The sequence below is a fragment of the Neomonachus schauinslandi genome, chromosome 5 (genome assembly GCF_002201575.2).
Source record: "Neomonachus schauinslandi chromosome 5, ASM220157v2, whole genome shotgun sequence".
Taxonomy (NCBI): domain Eukaryota; kingdom Metazoa; phylum Chordata; class Mammalia; order Carnivora; family Phocidae; genus Neomonachus; species Neomonachus schauinslandi.
Genome location: NC_058407.1, coordinates 45,115,681 through 45,138,163, shown reverse-complemented (window position 1 = coordinate 45,138,163; position 22,483 = coordinate 45,115,681). Strand labels below are relative to the sequence as shown.

Here is a 22,483-nt window from a genome sequence, read left to right as displayed (position 1 = left end):
TTAATCTAGTATCAGCCTTAGATATGAGTTCACCATCTGGACTGGTGTGGAACCTAGGCAGGTCACTGTGGAGATAAATTACTTTTTAGCCTTTCTGGACTTCTTTCAAATGATACTTAAGTGTCCATGAAATAGTGATGGTGCCTGTATTCCTGGTAGGTAGAGGTTCTGTAAGCTGTAGATTTCTTTGTGTCAATTTAGGAGATCCTTGTTGGAGCTGATGGAGCTATGGTGTTCCTGACTATATAGGAAGGTGACATATATGCAGGTCAACACTGATCTACTCTTTGATCAAGTTCTATAAGCACATATCTTCTATGCAGTTTAGTTTGTGGAGTTGATAGCGTGGAATGGAACTAAGATCTTGAATAACAGGATAGTGCAACACTTCTTAGGAAATAACATTAGAGAAATGGATTTTTAAAATTTCACAGACATGACATGCTTATGTCCAAGTTAAAACAGGTCAAAATGGCATTTTTGGATAGAAATTATAAGTAGTAGGGGGAAAGTAATATTTTTCCCTTTGTTCTTTACATTTTTATTCATATGTTTTTTATGCTGCTTGTTATCAGGTATGATATTGTTCACAAGCCTAGGATTTTTAAGCTTCCATAAATAGCCCACAACCTCAGAAAATACTTTGTTTTATGTTACTATAGTTTGGGTTGAACTGAGTCCTTACTTTAGTAGATGGATTTAGTAGGAAGATTGAATGTATTCATTCTTTTCTTAAAAAAACACAGGCCTCTTCACGAATGCGCGTGTCACCCTTGCACAGGAGCCAGGCTAATCTCTGTATTGTTCCAATTTTGTGTATGTGTTGCTCAAGCAAGCACTGTCTTCATTCTCTTTGAAGCACTCACAACTTAAGTTATATTTTCATCCGCAACTCCTCACTGCTCTTTGGGTTTTTGTAAATAAAATGTCTGTTGGTATGTTTACTCCAATGTTATTTTTTTATACCAGTGTTATTTACCTTCACTCAGTGTAGTCTAGTAAAAATAATTGCAAAAGGAAGTGAGGAAGTAAAGGTTTTTTGTTTCACTTTTAATGACTCTCCAAGAGCATCATGCCATTCGTATTTGGCGGGGTGGGGAGTGGGCAGTGGAAAAGAATAACATTTTTTGAGTATTTGCTATATAATTGGCACTATACTAGTTAGGTGACAAGTATTAATTAGCTCTTTTAATTCTTAGAATAACATTGGGAGGTAAGTATAATTATCTCCATTTTTACAGATGAAGAAACCAAGGCTCAGAGAGATTCAGTTATTTGCCCTAGATCATTCATTTAGTAAGATGGTGATGCTGTAATTTGAATCCATCCTGCCTGCTTCCAAAGCCATAGTCATTTTTGGGCAAGCTTTTATTTGAAATAGGGATAATATTTTTTCCCTCTGTATGCAATAAGATGATTATTTTCAAAACTATTCTTTTAAGAAAATGTATGTTGCCATTTCTAATACAGGTAGAAACCATAGTAATATGAATGCTATAGTCATTCCCTAGGTTCAACAAGTATCTGTTAGGCAGTCATGAAGAGCGCTATCAGTACCTTTTAAAAAGGTGAACAAAAATATTTTGCCCCACTTTCTTGTTTTTAAGATGCTCCAAGTCATAGAAATGGGAAAAGCAAATGGTCATTCCTGTTCAGTTTGACAGACCTGAAATCAATCAAGCAAAACAGAGAGGGTATGGGCTGGTCGTATTTGGTATTCTGTCTAAAGGATGACGTCGTTCTCCCTGCTCTGCACTTTCATCAAGGAGATAGCAAACTACTGATTGACTCTCTTGAAAAATATGTGGTATTGTGTGAGTAAGTATCAAATTATTTTCTACTTATTGAAACTGGATTATTGTATTGGTCCCAAGGCAAACAGTTTTTACTTGTCATTGGGCATTAGTGACCTGTGTGCAGATGAGGGCACAAGGAACTTTGTTCTTTCTGGGATATTGACTGCTTTGGATGAATGATTGAATAAAATTTTGCCATTTTAGTACTTTGGATCTACAACCTATCACCTTATTGCTGTTCTAAAGAGAAGAGTGGTCCAATATTTTTTATACACATTTAAATGAATGATGATACATCAATAACTTATGGATTATATATTTATGTAATTAACCTTTTATTACATATTGTCTGTTAAAGATAGAATTTTATTTGTACTGTTGCATATTTAAATCCAGCAAATCTAAGGCCTTTATAAAATTATTATAGGTGTGGAAGACAGGGCTTTCTCACGTTCCAAAAATCTGGTGTCTTATATTTATTCACCTATGTGCATTTGAACACACATACTCTTACTTGCTTTCACTCCCTACAAATATATTTTGGGTATCAAAGTTCTGAGCACCGTGCTAGTTGCTTGATAGTTAAGTAGTGAACACAACAGGCTATTCCTGGGTATCTGAGAGTTTATAGTCTTGTGAAGGATGCCAACCAGTAAATGGCAATAAAACTCAAGAACTAAAATGAAGTACAAGGTGCTTTGAGAGATCCCAGGAAGGGAAGAAGGGTCCCTCATTCAGACTAGGGGTTGGTTAGGGTTCAGGGAAGACTTTCTGGAGGAAGTAGTATGTGTGTTAAGCTTGACAAATGAGTGAACATTAGCATGAAAGAGAAGGACATATTTGAGGGAGAAATGTTTTAGATGGAAGGATGTAAAACATGATGTAATCACAGAACAGAGTAGTTGAATATCACAGGTCTGCATACTGGGGGACAGAGGGTACCAAATTTAAAGATGAGGCCAGAGCGCTGAGTAAACGCCAGAGCATGAGGATCTTGTAAATCATTTTAGCTGTTTGTTCCATTCATGTAGATGAGATTATAGTGGCATGAATTAGGAGAGTGACAGGAAAGAGAGAGTATTGGAGAAAAATATTTAGGGTTTGATTTTGTGATTGAGTGGGTATGTGGAGGTGAGAAGAAGGGAGAAGTTGAGATTTTAGCTTGGGGAGCTGTAGGGATGAGTGTTAACCTTGTTAATAATGTCACTTTATAATAGAGTAACATAATACCCAAATTTAGGTTGTATAAATCTAGTAGTGATCCAAAAATTGGAAAATTTTGGCTGTGTTTTCTGATACGAAATTCTCCTTCCTACCATGTTGACCATCTCTGGCTGGCACTAGGCATAAATCAGTATCAGTATCCATAAGAAAGTCAGGCCTCATTGGCAGTATGTGGGTCTTGGATCTTGAAGTGGGAAGCTTTGAATAGGTTACCTCCCGGGGGTGTGGGTGGGGGTTTAAGAAGACTTCGGGAGGGGCATGATTAGAGCAAAAGTTTTGGCTGTTGAATAGCAGGTGTTAAAGGCTTGGGGGTTTTAGTATCATAGCAAGTTCTGTATCTGTCAGTGTTGTGAAATAACTGTCAGAAAAGAGTTCATTCAATTTGAGACCACTGATTAAAGCATAGTATTTAGGATGAAGTGGTAGTTCCTCTCTACCCTTTACTGGTCTTTACTTTGGAGAACTAGGGTTGGTGTTAAACATTGCATTTTAAATGTGCTAGACTATACTACATAGAAAAGATGACCAGTGTAATGAGAGGGATCAGAGTGGTATCATGAAAAGCATTAGAAGGGTATAGGGATTTAACTTGAAGAGGAGTTTTGGTGCAACATTAAATAAAATCCAAACTTACTATGGTCATTGAAGTCCTGCATTGCCTTATTAACTCTTTTTATCTTTTAAGCCTCATCTCATGCCATTCTCTTTTATATTCTAGCCATATAGTTTTCTTTCAGTTCCTGAAATGCCCCAAACTCTTGAGTTAGAGTCCTATATGTATGCTGTTTCTTTTGCCTGGAATATTCTTCTCCCTTTCTGATCCTAACGTCTCAGTTTAATGTCACTTCCTCAGAGTGGCTTTTCTGGATGCCCCCTCTCCCAAGTAATGTAGGTTCCCACCCCCATTCTTTTTCATTGTCTCTTTCCCTTGTTTGCTTCCTTCATAACTCTTAATAGAATAATGTTATCTCTTTACTTTTTTAATATTCTACTCTAGAATGTATGCACACAAAAGCAGAGATTGCATCTGTTTTGTTTACATTTTCACTTAAGTTCCTAGCCACAATGCCTGGCATATAATATTTGTACAATAAATTTCAGTTGAGGGAGGGGGGTGGGAGGATGGGTTAGCCTGGTGGTGGGTATTGAGGAGGGCACATTCTGCATGGAGCACTGAGTGTTATGCACAAACAATGAATCATGGAACACTTCATCTAAAACTAATGATGTAATGTATGGGGATTAACATAAGAATAAAAAAAATGAAAAAAAAATTCAGTTGAATGAATAAATGGCATAGTACTTAACTAGTTCTACAAATAATTTTGAAAGAGTTGTTATAAGAAATATGTCATAGATTTGTTTTGTGTGGCTCCAAGAAGCAATTAGAAGAAAAGGGTTGTAGCTCAGGGATTAGAGAGTTTTCTGTCTTGGGTGGGTTCAAGGATAGACTCAACAATCACTTAGGTGCTTATAAGAGTATGTGTACCTTGAATGTGTGTGGGTGATGTTTTAATGAGGATTGTAAATGAAACCTCTTTACAAATACAGAAGAGGTAACAAAGTAAGGAGTAAATATAGGAATCATGATGGTAAAAATATCATTATTAGTGAGGCTTAGATGTGCAGCATCATAATAATTCACCCCAAAGTAGTTTTGAAGTCACCCAGTTATGATTTTTGAACAACTACAAGTCTTCCTATTGAGGACAGACTATTTATGATGTGAATGAAAGCAGACAAGAAAGCCCCTTCTATGGGTTGGTAGGCAAATGCGAGAGAGAGAGAGAGCGAGCAAGCGAGCGAGCCTGAAAGGGGTTATTTATGCCAAGCATGCACCTTACTCTTTCCTGATCTCAGTAATCAGATACGTCCTAGTGAAGGAGAGTTTAATAGAAGTGCATCTTCTCCATTTGAAAACACGAAGCCAAGGGAATGGTGTTCTTCCATATATATTTTTTTTTTTTTAATTTTTCATTCAACAAGTTTATTTTTGAGGACCACTTATGTTCTAGACACTCTGTGCTAACTTGCTGGAAAAAGCAATAATCAGAAAAGATACGGGCCCTGCCTTCATGAAGTTTGTACTGTTGTGGGAAAAACAAACATTATTTATACAAATAAAGGTAGCATTTTAGCTGTAATAAGTACTCCAGATAAGAAATGTGTAGCACTGTCACAGCATATAATAGGATATTTTTTAGGTCTTTTGTGTGTCAGTAGTAATTGAAGCTCTGAGAGAGAATGAAATTAAGGGGAGGATAAAATGGGACATGATATGAGCATCAGTGATTAATCACAACCTTTAATGACCTGGTCAAAGAGAAGAACCTAACAGAGGTACTGACCTCCCTCCCTATACTTTGTTCTTTTCTCTCTTCCTTTTGGGCTTTATCTTTCAATTTATGGTCAACAAGGGATGTGGCCATTCTGGGGGGGAGGAAAGGGGGAGGTAGTGGTAGGGAGAGATAGCCTAAAGTGAGTCCTTCAAAAACTACTGCTAATACCAGCCACTTCTCCGCTGTGTATTCTTCTGTGATATTGGGGGCTAATTTACTCTTTGCCCCCTAGATGGTCTGAAATATGTAAGAATAATACATCAGATTTTTTATCTCCAAGGCCCCTCTGTACCCTAAGGTGAAAATAAACACTTCCTGTTCTCTTTACCATCATAAATTATACCCAGTTATATTGCACTATAGAGCTTACTAGAGATTATATGTTGAGCCTAAGTGGTAGAATATGGATACTCCAAATAAACTGTCACTGACATTAAAGAAATTCCATATTTGTATAAGCCATCTCTATCAGATTCTTAGGGAGATAGTAAAAATCCTTGTTCCTTTTTTCATTAGTTATGATCTAAATAAATGGAATTCTCAATTAATTTGAACTCCAAAGAAATGAAAATTCCCAAATATTCTTGGTTTTTCAGTCTACTAGATGTCAGCCATGGCAATCTCATTTCCTGTCCCCAGAGCAGTTACCTTAAGCAAAATGATGTTTCCAGAGTCAGTTCCTGTGGTCAGAGATTGTTGTAGAGACTAGAAGGAAGAAGAATAGTTCAGAAAATCGTGGTTTCTGCAGCCTCACTGGGGTGCCAGGCAGTCTATGCCAGCGTCACCCTTCTTGTCTTCTTTTCAATTCGGAACCAACAGAGAGAGTCAGACCACATTCTCTTTTTTCTCTGAGTAACTTAAATTGAATGATGTGGCTTGTGTTTGTGGCCATCTTCTCTTCCTAAGACTGCCCTAACGAATTAAAGGCCTTACCATACAGATGAACAGAAATCATGAATGTCCTGGGGATGTGCAGCCTTATAAGAGTGAGAATGAGGCTGGGCCAGCTGTGCACACACAGTTCCGTCTTTCGTTCTCACCAGCTGGATCAGGCAGTGCAAAATAGGCTAGCTTCTTGAGACTTGTTATTTCTCAAATGGTTTTCTTATCTTCTGGGAAAAACAAATTGTCCTTTTTGTTCATGTTTGTTAGTGTTCTTTGATTTATCACCATTTAAAACATGATACTTGGGTAAAGAATGAATCACAAATACATTTATGTCACCTTTCTGGAACCAGGTTGGTTGCTAGGATATGAATGAAGGTTGTGATATAAAGGTTCCATTAAAATTATTTTGTATATTGGGCCATTTTTACATTAATATATAAATAAGCAGTAAGATATTTCATATTATCATATAACACCATTTATAAGATTAGGTTACAAAACCTCATTTATTCCCTTTGAGTTATATGTATAAAATAAGAATATATTATATATATAGTTTTATTGTGAATATTCTGTACTTTTTTATTTTATCAACCTTTTTTGATTGATACAGCCTTTGCAGTGATACTTTTATTTCTTTAGCTTTCCATATTGGTCCTTCTCAGTAGCAATGGAAAATAGTTACCACAACATCTCAGCACACAGAACATTCTTCAACTGTTATCATTTCTGAATTTATTCTGAGGTCTTTGGGAGAGGCTCACTCAAAAGCCTGGGAAATACTTCTGAATATTCAGTAGATACTCTTGTATAGTTGTGATATTAGACAGTGGTTTTCTTTAAGCCCTTTAGTAGGCTCTAATAGAATTGCTGATGTAAACATCATTAGAAGTTCTGTCTTGCTGCTTTGAAAGTCTTGCATAATGTTGTCATAAGAGATCAACTTCCAAAATCCATTATATTTCCAGAATATATACATATAAATCCATAATATTTCGTCTTTCCAAATTAAGTCATTGTGATAACCTGGCAGGTGGAAATGTAACAACATTCTGGAATTCCAACCCTCCTTTTGATGAGCTCTGCAATTACCTAGAAATACACAACTTGTCCTTTGACTCATATACCTTTTAAAAATGTTTGTTGATTTCCTTAGCTAAGGGCAACTAAGTCTTAAATTTCTTTTTTTTAAGGATTTTATTTATTTGACAGAGACACAGCGAGAGAGGGAACACAAGGAGGGGGAGTGGGAGAGGGAGAAGCAGGCTTCCGGCAGAGCAGGGAGCCCGATGCGGGGCTCGATCCCTGGACCCTGGGATCATGACCTGAGCCGAAGGCAGACGCTTAACAACTGAGCCACCCAGGCGCCCCAAGTCTTAAATTTCTTATATCTCTCTTTCTCCTAGAGCTTTCCCCAGCCCCTCATCACAGAGCATTGGATATAAAAAGTGAAATCCTTTCTTTTTATTTTTTATTTTTGAAAAGATATTTTTCATTTATTTGAGAGACAGAGAGCATGAGCAGGGGGAGGGACAGAAGGAAAGGGGAAGAAGGACAAGCAGACTCCCACTGAGCGTGGAGCCCAACGTGGGGCTTGATCCCAGGACCCTGAGATCATGACCTGAGCTGAAGTCGGACACTTAATCGACTGAGCCACCCAGGAGCCCCTAAATCCTTTCTTCTTAAAAGAATATCCGTGGTTGCTTATTGGTTGGGCAGTCGTTTCTTCTTCCCATTGCTAGTTTATTGACTACAGTTTTAAATCTGGAGCCATAATAATTATCTGAGCCCACATAGCTAAAGGTTACAAATTTATTCCTGTTCTACATGCATAACCAGTGTTTTGACTTTGATGACCAATTTTTATTTGGATTTTATTTATTTATTTATTTATTAAGATTTTGTTTGTTTATTTGACAGAGAGAGATACAACAAGAGAGGGAACACAAGGCAGGGCGGGAGGAGTGGGAGAGGGAGAAGCACGCCTCCCGCTGAGCAGGGGCTCAATCCCAGGACCCTGGGACCGTGACCTGGCAGATGCTTAATGACTGAGCCACGCAGGCCCCCCTTTATTTGGATTTTAAATAAATAATTTGACTTAATTTGTTAGAAATAAAATAATAACCACAGTGCCAGCTGTACTGTGCTAGGAAAGTGTATATTGCTATTAGTTACTTTTTCTGGTGCTATATTTAAAAGACTTATTAAAAATGCCTTGTGGGACCATATAAGTCTTCATATTAAGCATAACCCCAGTAAGTGTTCAGAAAAATGACATTTAATGAAAATTGAACGTTTTAAAAGTCATTATGTTTTTCTTACCTCAAATGACTCAACCTCATCTCCTTTTAAAAAGCCAAGGGGCTTATTAAGTTACTGTTGTCTCTGAAGATCAAGCGTTGTTTCTGAATGTGTAAAAATAAGATCCTGCTTTGGAGTTCATATCCCCTCCAGCATTGCTGTTGCATCCCGTTATGTTAGAACTGAGAAGAGATAACTGTTATTAAAGTTCTTATCTCAAACATTTATAATAAACTAGAAGTAGATAGCCACAACATAACACATTTAAGTTTTATTTTAAACACAGAAAAGTTGTGGATTTATTATAGCGAACTTACTAAGTTATAAAACTTACTGAATAGAAAAAAGACTGGATAATTCATCTGATTACTTGAAATTAAATGTCTATTTGGAAAACATTTATTCTGCAGTTATTAAGAAATGTGAAGAAAAACTTGCTTCTAGAGCTTAATAAGCAAGAACTAAAAACATACTGTTACCTTAATGATATATTATAACCTTGTTAAATATGTTCATGTATGTGTGTTTATAATTATGGTTAGCATAATTATGATCTTTAACATATAATAATCTATTTTATCTTGTGTTTTTAATTCCTTATATTGCAATACTACCAAGCTGTGGAATGAAGTTGGAAACTCTTTCAAAATAGGTGTTTTCCCAGTGTGGAGGTTCCTCAGAAATTTAAAAATAGAGCTACCCTATGACCCAGCAATTGCACTACTGGGTATTTACCCCAAAGACACAGATGTAGTGAAAAGAAGGGCCATATGCACCCCAATGTTCATAGCAGCAATGTCCGCAATAGCTAAACTGTGGAAAGAGCCGAGATGCCCTTCAACAGATGAATGGATAAAGAAGATGTGGTCCGTATATACAATGGAATATTACTCAGCCATCAGAAAGGATGAATACCCAACTTTTACATCAACATGGATGGGACTGGAGGAGATTATGCTAAGTGAAATAAGTCAAGCAGAGAAAATCAATTATCATATGGTTTCACTTATTTGTGGAACGTAAGGAATAACATGGAGGACACTAGGAGAAGGAAGGGATAAATGGGGGGAGAATTGGAGGGAGAGATGAACCATGAGAGACTATGCACCTGAGAAACAAACAGGGTTTTAGAGGGGAGGGGGGAGGGGGGATTGGTTAGCCCAGTGATGGGTATTAAGGAAGGCACGTACTGCATGGAGCACTGGGTGTTATACGAAAACAATGGATCGTGGATTACTACATCAAAAACTAATGATGTATTGTATGGTGACTAACATAATATAATAGAATTAAAAACTACAAAAAAAAAAAAAAAACAACAAAAAAAAAATAGGTGTTTTCCTGTCTTGTACATATTATATATACTGATGAATCCAAAGTGTGCTTTAACTTTCTTTAATTTTTATGATAATAAAGACATACATTTGTAAGGTTTTTCTACTATAATTATAAACAAAAACTTGGTTAATTACAATTTAGTCCTCTTGGCTTTACCTAGAATAAAAATACACTTCAACCCTTTTATATTTGTCAATTTAGTATTTCATGTTTCATGTAGTTTTGGAGCTCCTTTAAGATAGTTACTAAGTACTTGCTAATATTGTATTAATGGGAAGCAGTTCTAGAACTGGACATTTGAGTTTTGGGATTTTCGTTGTTGTTACTGTTGTTAAGGAAGAGTAACTAGGCATTAGTAATCGTTCAGGTAGTAATTGATGTAGTGTGCTAGTTATTTTCTACGGATCCCTTCTTTTATTACAGATCTCCACAGGATAAAAGAACACTTCTTGTGAATTGTCAGAATAAGAGTCTTTCACAGTCTTTTGAAAATCTTCTTGATGAACCTGCATATGGTTTAATACAAGTATGTTTCTTTTTTTTTTTTTTTTTTTTTTTAAAGATTTTATTTATTTATTTGAGACAGAGAGAATGTGAGAGAGAGAGCACATGAGAGGGGGGAGGGTCAGAGGCAGTAGCAGGCTCCCTGCCGAGCAGGGAGCCCGATGCGGGACTCGATCCAGGGACTCCAGGATCATGACCTGAGCCGAAGGCAGTCGCTTAACCAACTGAGCCACCCAGGCGCCCCAAGTATGTTTCTTAATCTATTTTGTACTTATCTGTTAATCTGACACCATTATTTCATACACCTCCTACCTCTCTCTCACTTTCTCAGAGATTATACAGAACAAGGCAAGTGTCTCTGTGTGTAAAGTTTATGGAACTGTAATTTCTGTAATTTTTTAGAAATAATATGTTTCATATTATTTGTAAGACTCAGAAGCTTCCTTGGTTCTTAGTTCCTCTTAAAGCAATGTTTCCCTTTATTGTAATACTGAAATTGGACATTAGTAGATTTTTATTATCATAGCTTTTACTGATTAGTTGCAAGGTCACTGGGTAAGCCACTTTGAATTCATTAATGAAAAACTTACTCAAAAATATGGTTTGAATTTTTATTTTCCATTTTAAGTAGGTTCATTTGGGGCATGATAATCTAATTCCCCCTAAAGTATTTGAGTATATTGTTACATTTGGCTAAAAATATGCACTTAACATAGGCAGAAATTAAGTTAACTTATTTTTCACTCAGATTTTTATGTAAAGTAATGAAATGGTTGTTTATTGATTCACTTATTCACTCAACAAATGTTTGGGTGCTTACTCTGTCCCAAGTATCCTCTTCTTGGTTCTGAAGATAACAAGATAAAAGGGGAACTTTTGAGGAAGGAGGACAAGATAGCTAGATACTGATTAAAGTAGAAAATTAGGCAGCAGTTTTTATTGTGAAAATAATCATAAAAGACCTTTAAAAAAAGTAACTGTTTTTGCTAAATATGAATAAGTAGGCAGTTTGGGATTTGGAAGTAACCCTAGCAATAGAAAAACCTTTTGCTGTTTTCCAGGGTAGCACCATCCAGAACAAATTACACTCATTAGCATGACTTATTAATCATATAATTAGATTAAAATGTCAGCTGATATTTAAATATGGTGAGCTTTAAAGCTTAGCTATCGAATATTTTCTGTTAGACTAGTGTGGTTCTGAACACTTGAAGAAATATTTTTTTTATAAAGGCAGGACTGCTAGACAGAAGAAAGCTGTTGTGGGCCATTCATCAGTGGAAAGTAAGCACTCTATATATTTGTGATGTATGCAGATTGAATAAAGCCTGCAAATCATTTGTTTATCTGCAATTCAATCAGTAGCATTACCTTGCCGTGTAATATTCTGTTTTAACCAAATGAAAAGAATGGCTTAGAAAATATAAATTTTTCTTCCCGGAAAAAAAATAAAATTTAAAAATAATCTTAGAACACTCTGTTTTAGTTCTGATTTCCCCTCTTTAAAAAACGTGGCCCTTTTGCCTATCATAAGGTATTTTTATTCTTCATTTGAATTAATAATGCTAATATTTTTCTTCTTACTACATAGAAAATTAAAAAGGATCCTTATACAGCAACTATGGTAGGATTTTCCAAAGTCACAAACTACATTTTTGATAGTTTGAGAGGCAGTGATCCCTCTACACATCAACGACCGCCTTCAGAAATGGCAGATTTTCTTAGTGATGCTATTCCAGGTTTAAAGATAAATCAACAAGAAGAACCAGGATTTGAAGTCATCACAAGAGTGAGTGAAGATTTATATTAATATATCTTTTATATTTTAACAGGAGAAATGCTTTTTAAACATGTACTGAATGCTGTAGAAATAGAAACTCAATTTTGGTTATATCTGCCTCTTATAATCCTTATAACTTTTTTACTAACTAATGTATCTAACAACTAATACTTGTTTTGCCACCAAATTCTTGGGTTGTTCTTCGTCGATTACTACTTATACTTTCTGTTTAATAAGTTGGATCTCTTTTCTTTGATTACTTTTTGATAATAATGAGCAGGTTGTTTGTTTCATTGAGTGCATAGCAGTGAGTGAATAGTGAGCCTTACATATTGTTCTTAGTTCTGTTCCTTAATTTATATGTTTTCTCAGTAGGGACCAGAGGCAGCTAGTCAGGACACTACTCTAGGGCTTTTATGCTCATGTGAGTCTTTTCTTTTTTAAGTAAGATGGATCTTGGCCCTGAATTATGGCAAATCTTTATATATGCTCAGCAAGACTTTTGAATTTGCTACAATTCTAGGCTGTACATAGTTAAAACATTATAAATATCTGAATTGTAATATTTAAAGGGTTTATCTTACAAATGGCATTTTAAATTACCAACACCTGTTAATTGAATAAAAAACTGTAGAAAATACCAAGTGGAGCTAGTGGATCATGAATCAATTCTGAGAGCTACAAATTGTAGTTTGGAAGAAAAGCTAATTTTAGAATATGATTAGTGGAGTAATACTTTTTAAATAATACAGCATACCATTTAATTTGAAGCGTCTCTTATGGAATTTACATGTCGAATGTTTTGTACTTACGTAATTGAAACTCAGAATAGCAAATGTAATCCTGTCTCTGAATTTATAACCCTGTTATTTGTATGTTTAGTAGGAAGGAAAATGTATGGAATGCTATTAAAGTTCATAAACTAAACATTGGAAAATAAGGGAAGATATTAGAAATGTTAGAACTCATGCCTGAGTAATAAATAGTATTTTAATGGTTTCCATGTACCTTGATTTAATTTCACTGGTTAAAAGTGTACTCCTTATTGCTTATCTTCTTCTTTTAGATTGATTTGGGAGAACGACCTATTGTTCAAAGGAGAGAGCCAGTATCACTGGAAGAATGGACTAAGAACATTGATTCTGAAGGAAAAATTTTAAATGTAGATAATATGAAGCAGATGATATTTAGAGGGGTAAATACCTTAATATGGAGGGTATTTGAAACTGCTGATATTTAAATTTTTTTGTGTGTGTGGGAGGTGTGGAGGTAGTCATGGAATGAACTCCTTTTTGATGAATGATGCCTTAAAATCCTGTAGGACAGTGTGAGGTCCTTGTGATATCCCTTAAGGTTGGTTGGGGAGGTGGGGACTGAATACCATTAAGCCTAGGGAAGAATAGTCTTCCTTACCTAAAGTTCTGTGGGTAATGTGAAGGAGGCATGTATGTACCCCAGTGGTAGTTGCCTTATCTAATAAGGATTGGACTTAGACAAACTAATCAGTCCTGCTGCCTTCTATATAATCTGTATACTCTGCATTGTTTAAGCTTTCTGGCATTTTCAGAGTCTAGAGGTAAAAAACAAGTTAGTATTCACTGAATTGAGCTATTTTATTTATAAAACTATCTCTTAAATATTAGTTTCCCTGTATATTTATATGCAAGTTTTATGAACTTAAAGTATTGCATTCTTTTTTACGAATGTGTTTAATATGCATATTTTCTTTAGGGACTTAGTCATGTGTTGAGAAAGCAAGCATGGAAATTTCTTTTGGGTTATTTTCCTTGGGACAGTACCAAGGAGGAAAGAACTCAATTACAAAAACAAAAAATGTAAGTAAGATCTTTTGTGTATTCATTAAAGAAATTCAGATAACTCACCCATACAGATTAGTATAGAGCATCTAGATGATTATTTTAAATAGATGAGGGTATGGGAAAATAATTTTATTTTCATCTTTTTAATTGAAAAATCATGAGCTCTGTACTTACTCAAACTAGTCATTTCAAACACTCACTGCAGTTGTGTTGGTGAATATATAGAAAGATGGGGAAAAAAAATTCCAGTTCCCTTGTAAAAACATTTTGCATACTTGAAAAATAACTAACTAGATAGGGATTTTTAAATATATCATTCATATTTATTCATTTTTGTAATTTATTATGAAATTATAAAAGTGTCCCATAAGAAGTATATTTACTATTTAAGTTAATTACCTTTAAATTATTTTCCTGGTGCTCTTGTAACATAAACTAGTCTTTCATTTTTTTTGGAAGACTGGTTCTATTTTTAAGTAATTTCTCAGACTTGAAAAGAAAACTTAGACCGACTTTCCAGGTACCCTTCTTATTCCCAGTTCATCAGTCTAGCCTATGATTTAAAGCTCACTCTGAATCATTATGTGCATATTTAAACTTTCAGACAGTCCTTTCTCTTTCAACACATTTGCCAGTTCTTTTTTATTTACTTATTTGAGAGAAAGAGAGTGAGCGAGAGAGAGAGCACAAGCCAGAGGGGAGAGGCAGAGGGAGAAGCAGACTCCCCTCTGAGCAGGGAGCCTGATGCAGGGCTCGATCCCAGGACTCTAGGAACATGACCTGAGCCTAAGGCAGAAGCTTAACTGACTGAGCCACCCAGGTACCCCAATTTGCCAGTTCTTCTAAGACATTTCACATTAACAAGTTTGTGAATAAACTGGCTAGACAATGGAAGTCTTATGTCACATTAAAAAAAAATAAACAGCAATTTGTAGATTTGCATTTATAATTATTCAGAAACTTTAGTGGTTAAAATATTTAATAACTAGAATAATTTTAGGTATATTAAGGATTGAGGTGAATGTTTTCTTAAAATCATACCTAAATTATTCGTTTAAGCAAAGTTTATGGTATGTATAAGGTTATTTAATTTTTCCTTTATTTTCACTTACGAATTGTAACTTTAAACATTTCACTATCATATTTATAACCTCACATTTCACTAGCATCATAAATGCTTTGATATATTATTAATAGGAAAACCCAATTAGAATTTTTAAAAATACCATGTTCATAGCTTTTTTTGGTATAAAATTGTTTTCTGTAGTGACGAATACTTCAGGATGAAACTACAGTGGAAATCTGTCAGCGAAGAACAAGAGAAGAGAAATTCGAGGTTAAGAGATTATAGAAGTCTTATCGGTAATTTTTTCCTAATTTTGGAAATGCGTGAGAGGGGTCTACAATGAAGTCTTGATAAGATTGAAGAAGTGAAGATATATGCAGAGATAGGGCTCAAAAGAGAAACCACAATTGGAGAGTACATTAGAATGTGTGTTAGATGTTCTTGGTTGTTCCTTTTCCAATAGGAATATGAGGTCAGTCAGTATAAGTACTGATATATTTCATTTCCAGTTCCAAAATGTGAATTTAAAAAAGGTTTATTTGCTTATGGAATTAATTTCATTAAAAAAAATTATTGTCTCCCTTATTACAAAAAGTCTGTGTTTATTAATAGAAAAATTAGGAACTATAGATCAGCAAAAAGAAGAAAATAAAGTTTTGTTTTGTTTCTTTCATCCAGAGATAACTATAGTTAATAGACATTGGTTTATATCCCTCCAGACCATCTCTGAATATGCATACATTTCATTTTTTTAATAAATGACTTCAGATAATAAATTTTTGTCAGTGTTTTTGAGAATTGAATAACTATTATCTAGGAATAACTATTTCATAAAAAAGAGATGCTTGACAGAATTTTACATTAAAAGAATTAGATTTATTTCCAAAGAGTGAGTACTGGGTTATCTAGCTCTTATGATAAAGGCCAGGTTGGTATAAGTTATTGAGAGAATACATATTTACTGCTGTACATGTCTCTAAGTTTTTGTTGATAATCTCCATTTTACGAAAGAAAACTGAACCATTGAAAGCATAAATGACTTGTCCAAGATCACATGGTTAAGGGCAGTAGCCAGTTTTAATACTCTTAACTATCTTGTTAGCTAGCCACTATGTAATTTTAGGATAGCTTTGGATAGTAGTGGAACTTATTTTTAAAATTCTGATAATTGCTTTTGGATTTATTTATAGCTTCATAAATAAAGATGGGGGATGTTTTTACCACCATGGTCAATACCACCTTCCCATGGAAGAAGAAAATCTCTAAATTATAGTTGGAAAGTGCAACATAACCAGTTTGGTAGCTTTTTTTTTCTTTTTTAAAAGATTTTATTTGAGAGAAAGAGCACAAGTGGGGGGGGGGGGGAGAGGAGGCAGAGGGATAGGGAGAAGCAGACTTCCCACTGAGCAGGGAGCCCAGTGAGGGGCTCCATCCCAGGACCCTGGGATCAGGACCTGAGCTGAAGGCAGACACTTAACTGACTGAGCCACCCAGGCGCCCCTCCCCCTTTTAAAAGATTATTTTAGAGAGAGCGTGACCAAGTGATGGGAGGGGCAGGGGAGAGAGAGAGAGAATCCTGAAGCAGACTCCCTGCTGAGCTCAGGGCCATTGTGGAGCTTGATCCCAGGACCTGAGATCATGACCTGAGCCAAAATCAGAGTCAGCTGCTTAACCCACTGAGCCACCCAGGCGCCCCAATTTGGTAGCATTTGTAGACATAAAGACAAATGATGAGTTTTTTTTTAATTTCAATTCAGTTAATTAACATACAGTATATTAGTTTCAGAGGTAGAGTTCATTGATTCTTCAGTCTTATATAATACCCAGTGCTCATTATATCACTTGCCCTCCTTCATGCCCATCAGCCTGTTACCCCATCCCTTGGCCCCCCTCCCCTCCAGCAACCCTCAGTTTGTTTCCTGTGATTAATAAGAGTCTCTGATGGTTTGTCTTCCTCTCCGATGTTGTCTTTTTTTTTTTCCCTCCTGATGCGATCTTTTTGGTGATAGTACTTTTGATTATAAAGTTTTTATTTATTCATGTAAGTAATCTCTATACCCAGTGTAGGGCTTGAACTCATAATCTTAAGATCAAGAGTTGGATGGTCCTCTGACTGAGCCTGCCAGGTGCCGCAGTACTTTTGATTGTAAAAGAACTTTTTTTTTTTTTTTCTGAAAAATAAATTATACCAGAATAAACTGTGTTTTTCCTCGGGTTAAGGCAAAAGGTTGGGAATCTTGAGGCATGTGGTTAAGTGAAGTTTCCAGTTGAAGTCTCCTGCTGTTTTCTTTCAGTAGGGAAAATGGTAATGGACTGTTTTTTCCTGCTTGGACATAAAATATTTGAACTGGAAGGGATCTTACAGATTAAGTAATTCAGTATTTTAAGCCTTTTCTTTTTTTTAAGTTTTAATTTATTTATTCATTTAAGTAATCTCTACACCCAGCATGGGGCTTGAACTCATGACCCGGAGATCAAAAATTGCATGCTCCCCCTGACTGAGCCAGCCAGGCATCCCCCAAGCCTTTTCTTTCCACATGCCATATCATCTTCCTTTTTTTATCAGGCAGCAGTGATAATGGCTCTGATATTCTCAATCTGTCTTGTGTCCTATTCTCCCTTTGCCAGGAATTTGGAGGAAAAATGTAGATGTTTTAAATCCCCATAATATAATTTGAATTGAGCCATACTTTAGTCCAATTTTTTTTTTCATTTTTAGCAGATAACAAAATTGAAGCCCAGAAAAGGTTAGTAAATTGTCTTTAGTCATCTTTGTAGTTTCATAGCCCAGACTCATTCATAATCGGGTCTAATTCCTAATTCAGTAGCCTTTCAACTATACCATGCTGTCTACCAGTAGAAGTATATAATAAGTTGGTTTTAAAGCATTCTTTTTCTGTAGTAGTTTTTCTCAAAAGTGTTTTTTTGGAAAGATTACCAAAAGCTTTTTTGTTTGTTTTCTTTGGTATAAATTTGCTTTATTAGAAAATACACAGGTAAGCTGTAGATCTTGCTGTTAGTGCCAAGAAGTTGGATTTTGTGAAGAGAAACTATTGGAGCATTTTAAGTAAGACCATTTTATTTATATTTTAAAATCAGTATTTCTCCTGTATGGAAAATGTATTGAGTCAAGGTAAAGTAGGAACAAGGAGACCAATAAGTGGGAACAACTATAAGCAACAGATGGTAGTAATGGAGATGTAGAGAAATAAATGCATTCAACTTATATTTTGGTGATAGAATTGGTAAGACTTTCTGATGTATGGAATGTAGGATATGAAGAGGAAAGAGAATTTAGGATGGGACTATGTTTCTTGCCTTGAGAAATTGGCCAGTTGGTGGTTTCACTTATGGAGATGAGGAGAATGGGGTATGGTGAAATTGAATTAGGTGTTACTTATATATTCCTTAAGGTGACACCTACAAATGGAAAGTCCAGTGACTAGTTGAATAATCTGGAGCAGTCTGGTTAGGAGATATAAATTTGGGTATTATCAGTATAAATATCCACGGGAATAGATAATGTCACCTGGGGGGAAAAAGAGGCAGATAAGAAGGCCCAGGAATCCCAGTCTTTAGAGCAGTGGTTCCTAACTTTGGCTGTATGCTAGAATCACCAGGAATCTTTTTGAAAATCATGTTCATTATTTTAAACATTCATACATTCATTCAATAAATATTTACTTAGTGCCTCTTATGTACTAGGCTCTCCCCTAGGCTCTGGCGATTTATTAGTGAACAAAACAGACAAAATACCCTCAAGAAGCTTATATTCTTGTAGGGAAGAACAGACAGTAAACAAGGTAAGTAACATATGTAGTATGTTAGTGATAAGTGCTAAATAGAAAAATAAAGCAGCTAAGATGGTTAGGAAGTTTATGTGATGTTGTAGTTTTAACTTGGGTGACCCGAGAAGGCTTTTACTGAAAAGATGATATTCGAGTAGAAACTTGAAGGGGGAAGGGTGAGCTGTGCTGATATCTAGGTGAAGGGCATTCCAGGTAGAAAGGAACAGCGTATGTTAGACTTGTTTTCACCCCAGGGTCTCTGCATGTTTGAAGTATAGCAGGAAGGTAAATGTGGTTAGGGAGTAGAATATAGAAACTAATGAGGTCAGAGAAACAGTGGAGGAATAGGTACAGATCACATAGAGCCTTGTAATTCATTATAAAGACTTGAGCTTCTCCTCTGAGTGTGAGGGGAAGCCCCTGGAGGGTTTTCAGCAGGAGAGTGATATAATCTGACTTTTAAAAATCACTCTGGCTCCTGTCTGGGGAATAGCTATGGGGGGCAAAGGAGGAAATATAAAGATCATGTGAGACTATTGCTATAATTCAGGTGAGAGATGATGGTTGCTTGATACAGAGAGCTAGCGGTTGAGTGGATGAGATTTGAATAGAAACTTGAAGAAACAGTGTATGCCATGCAGCTATCTGGACGAAGGACATTCTGAGCAGAGGGGAACAGCATGGTCTAGACTTGTTTCTGCCTCAGGGCCTCCATATGTTTGAAGAAGAGCAAGGAGGAGACTGGTATGGCTAGAGTCAAGTGAATGGGAGGGGTGGCATGGAGTGAATGATTTGGAGAGTTCAGTGTTGGTTTCTATATATATTTTGAAAGTTTAACGTGTGTGTGTGTGTGTATCAGTGTCAGACAAGAGAAGCAAAGACTCAAGAGTGACTCCCAGAGTTTTTAAGGTGAGTAACTGGAGGAATGGAGTTGTGGGTTTTTTTATTAAGACATGGAAAACTGTGAGAGAAGCAAGTTTGGAAGGGAATATTTGGAACTTGGTTTTGGACATGTTTAAGTGTGAGAATGCCTAATGGATGTCCCTATATTAATATGTACAGTAGGAGGTAGATATATAGGGCTGGAATTCAGGGGAGAGATAGGGGCTGGAGATGACTTGGAGACAATATATACAGCTCTTTTTTGAAGTTTTACTCTAAACAGATGGAGACAAAATAGGCTGCTGTGAGATGGGAAAGTGAGGTTAAGTAAGGTTTTTATGAAGATGAGAGAAACAACAGTATGGTTGAAAGCTAGGTGAGAATGGATCGAGTAGGAAGAAAAACTCATGAAACTAGAGAGGGAGACAAGAATTAACTAGGGCAGTATCCTTGGTGGATTTCATGCACTAGAGGAGGGGTTAGACTTCACCACCATCATGGAATCTCCTTTAGAGTGATAGGACAGGAGACTGTGTGAATACAAATGCAGTTATGTGGTTAAAATAGCAGGATCCTGTAGAAGTTCTCTTTGGATAACTTCGTTTTCTCAGAAATAGGAAGCAAGGTCCTCATCTGAGAGCTAGAGTTGGGAAGAGATAACATGTTGGAGGCTTGAGGACAAAGGAAAAGATATAAAATAGTTATATGAATGGGGATAAGGAATGGATGAACAAAATAAAGCATGATTGCCAGGCAACATTAGGGGTCCATTGAGGTTAGTGATGGCGTATATAAAATGGGGTCTGTTGGCATGGTTGTGTTTTCTTCCATCTTTAGCTATATCAAGTTAGATGGAGAGTTGGATTTAATGAGGGCTTTTTTTTTTTTTTTCGAACTTAAGTACTAATTTTCTTTCTAGAAATAGTTTCTAGAAGTACTTTCCTTATAAAATATTTTTATATATCATTTTGATTCCTTTTTGTTTTCTGCCTCGCATGACACTTCTAAATATTACAAGAGGAAAGAAATGCAGATAGTTCATGAGGGTACAAATAATTTTTACCATGTTTAAAACCTCTGTTAAGGCAGATATTCTGTATTTCATTGTGACTATGTAAATTGTGCTTGAGTTAATTAAAAAAATAAACTTATGTACCCGCTTATCAAGACTGATTTGAGAATGAAAGATTCTGATATTTTTTGTTTTGTTTTGTTTTTATATTTTAAAGATCTTATTTGAGAGAGAGCATGAGCAAGGGGGGGGAGGGGCAGAGGGAGAGGAGGGAGAGGAAGAAGCAGACTCCCCACTGGGCAGGGAGCCCAATGCAGGGCTCTTTCCTAGGACCCTGAGATCATGACCTGAGCCGAAGGCAGATGCTTAACCAACTGAGCCACCCAGGTGTTTTGATGTTTTTAAATGCTGTTTTTAAATTTTACATTTATTATGCTTTTTTTGATATAGCTTTTCTTTATTTCTTTGAAAAACATATCCACAATTCTATAGATATATACTTGCTTTTATTGAACCTAATATAGTGTATTTTATTTTTTATTTTTTCTGATTTTATTATTTATTTATTTTATTATGTTAATCACCATACATCACATCATTAGTTTTTGATGTAGTGTTCCATGATTCATTGTTTGCGTATAACATCCAGTGCTCCATGCAGTACATGCCCTCTTTATTTATTTATTTTTTTAAGATTTTATTTATTTATTTGACAGAACACAAGCAGGGGGAGTGGGAGAGGGAGAAGTAGGCTTCTCGCCAGGCAGGGAGCCCAATATGGGGCTCGATCCCAGGACCCTGGGATCATGACCTGAGCCGAAGACAGACGCTTAACGACTGAGCCACCCAGGCACCCCAGTACGTGCCCTCTTTAATACCCATCACGAGGCTAACCCATCCCCCCACCCCCCTCCCCTCTAGAACCCTCAGTTTGTTTCTCAGAGTCCATAGTCTCTTGTGGTTCGTCTCACCCTCCGATTTCCCCTCCTCCATTCTTCCCTTCCTGCTATCTTCTTTTTTTTTTTTTTAACATATAATGTACTATTTGTTTCAGAGGTACAGGTCTGTGATTCAACAGTCTTACACAATTCACAGCTCTCATAGCACATACCCTCCCCAATGTCTATCACCCAGCCACCCCATCCCTCCCACCCCCCACCACTCCAGCAACCCTCAGTTTCTTTCCTGAGATTAAGAATTCCTCATATCGGGCGCCTGGGTGGCTCAGTTGGTTAAGCGACTGCCTTCGGCTCAGGTCATGATCCTGGAGTCCCGGGATCGAGTCCCGCATCGGGCTCCCTGCTCAGCGGGGAGTCTGCTTCTCCCTCTGACCTTCCCCCCTCTCATGCTCTCTCTCTCATTCTCTCTCTCAAATAAATAAATAAAAAATCTTAAAAAAAAAAAAAAAGAATTCCTCATATCAGTGAGATCATATGATACATGTCTTTCTCTGATTGACTTATTTCACTCAGCATAGTACCCTCCAGTTCCATCCACGTCATTGCAAATGGCAAGATTTCATTCCTATTGATGGCTGCATAATATTCCATTGTATATATATATATACCACATCTTCTTTATCCATTCATCTGTCGATGGACATCTTGGCTCTTTCCATAGTTTGGCTATTATGGACATTGCTGCTGTAAACATTGGGGTGCACATACCCCTTCGGATCACTACATTTGTATCTTTGGGGTAAATACCCAGTAGTGCAATTGCTGGGTCGTAGGGTAGCTCTATTT

At 36.3% G+C, this 22,483-nt stretch overlaps 1 protein-coding gene and 1 non-coding gene across 8 annotated transcripts in view; one reads left to right on the top strand and one right to left on the bottom strand.

The window, feature by feature from the left end:
* Positions 1-22,483, top strand: part of TBC1D15 (TBC1 domain family member 15) — an 82,156-nt gene that overhangs the window by 35,404 nt on the left and 24,269 nt on the right. For 5 of the 7 annotated variants that reach the window (XM_021678580.2, XM_021678583.2, XM_021678581.2 and 2 more), the window contains exons 5-10: positions 1,608-1,818; positions 10,310-10,412; positions 11,982-12,179; positions 13,237-13,365; positions 13,902-14,005; positions 15,258-15,352. In XM_021678580.2, coding sequence (XP_021534255.1) covers positions 1,608-1,818; positions 10,310-10,412; positions 11,982-12,179; positions 13,237-13,365; positions 13,902-14,005; positions 15,258-15,352 — 840 coding nt within the window. Of the gene's footprint in view, positions 1-1,607; positions 1,819-10,309; positions 10,413-11,623; positions 11,675-11,981; positions 12,180-13,236; positions 13,366-13,901; positions 14,006-15,257; positions 15,353-22,483 lie in introns of all 7 variants that reach the window. The other 2 variants (XM_021678586.2, XM_021678585.2) reach the window with 2 other exon arrangements.
* On the bottom strand, positions 737-839 carry LOC123324979. The gene has a single exon (XR_006540154.1). It is a non-coding gene; the product is annotated as a U6 spliceosomal RNA (small nuclear RNA).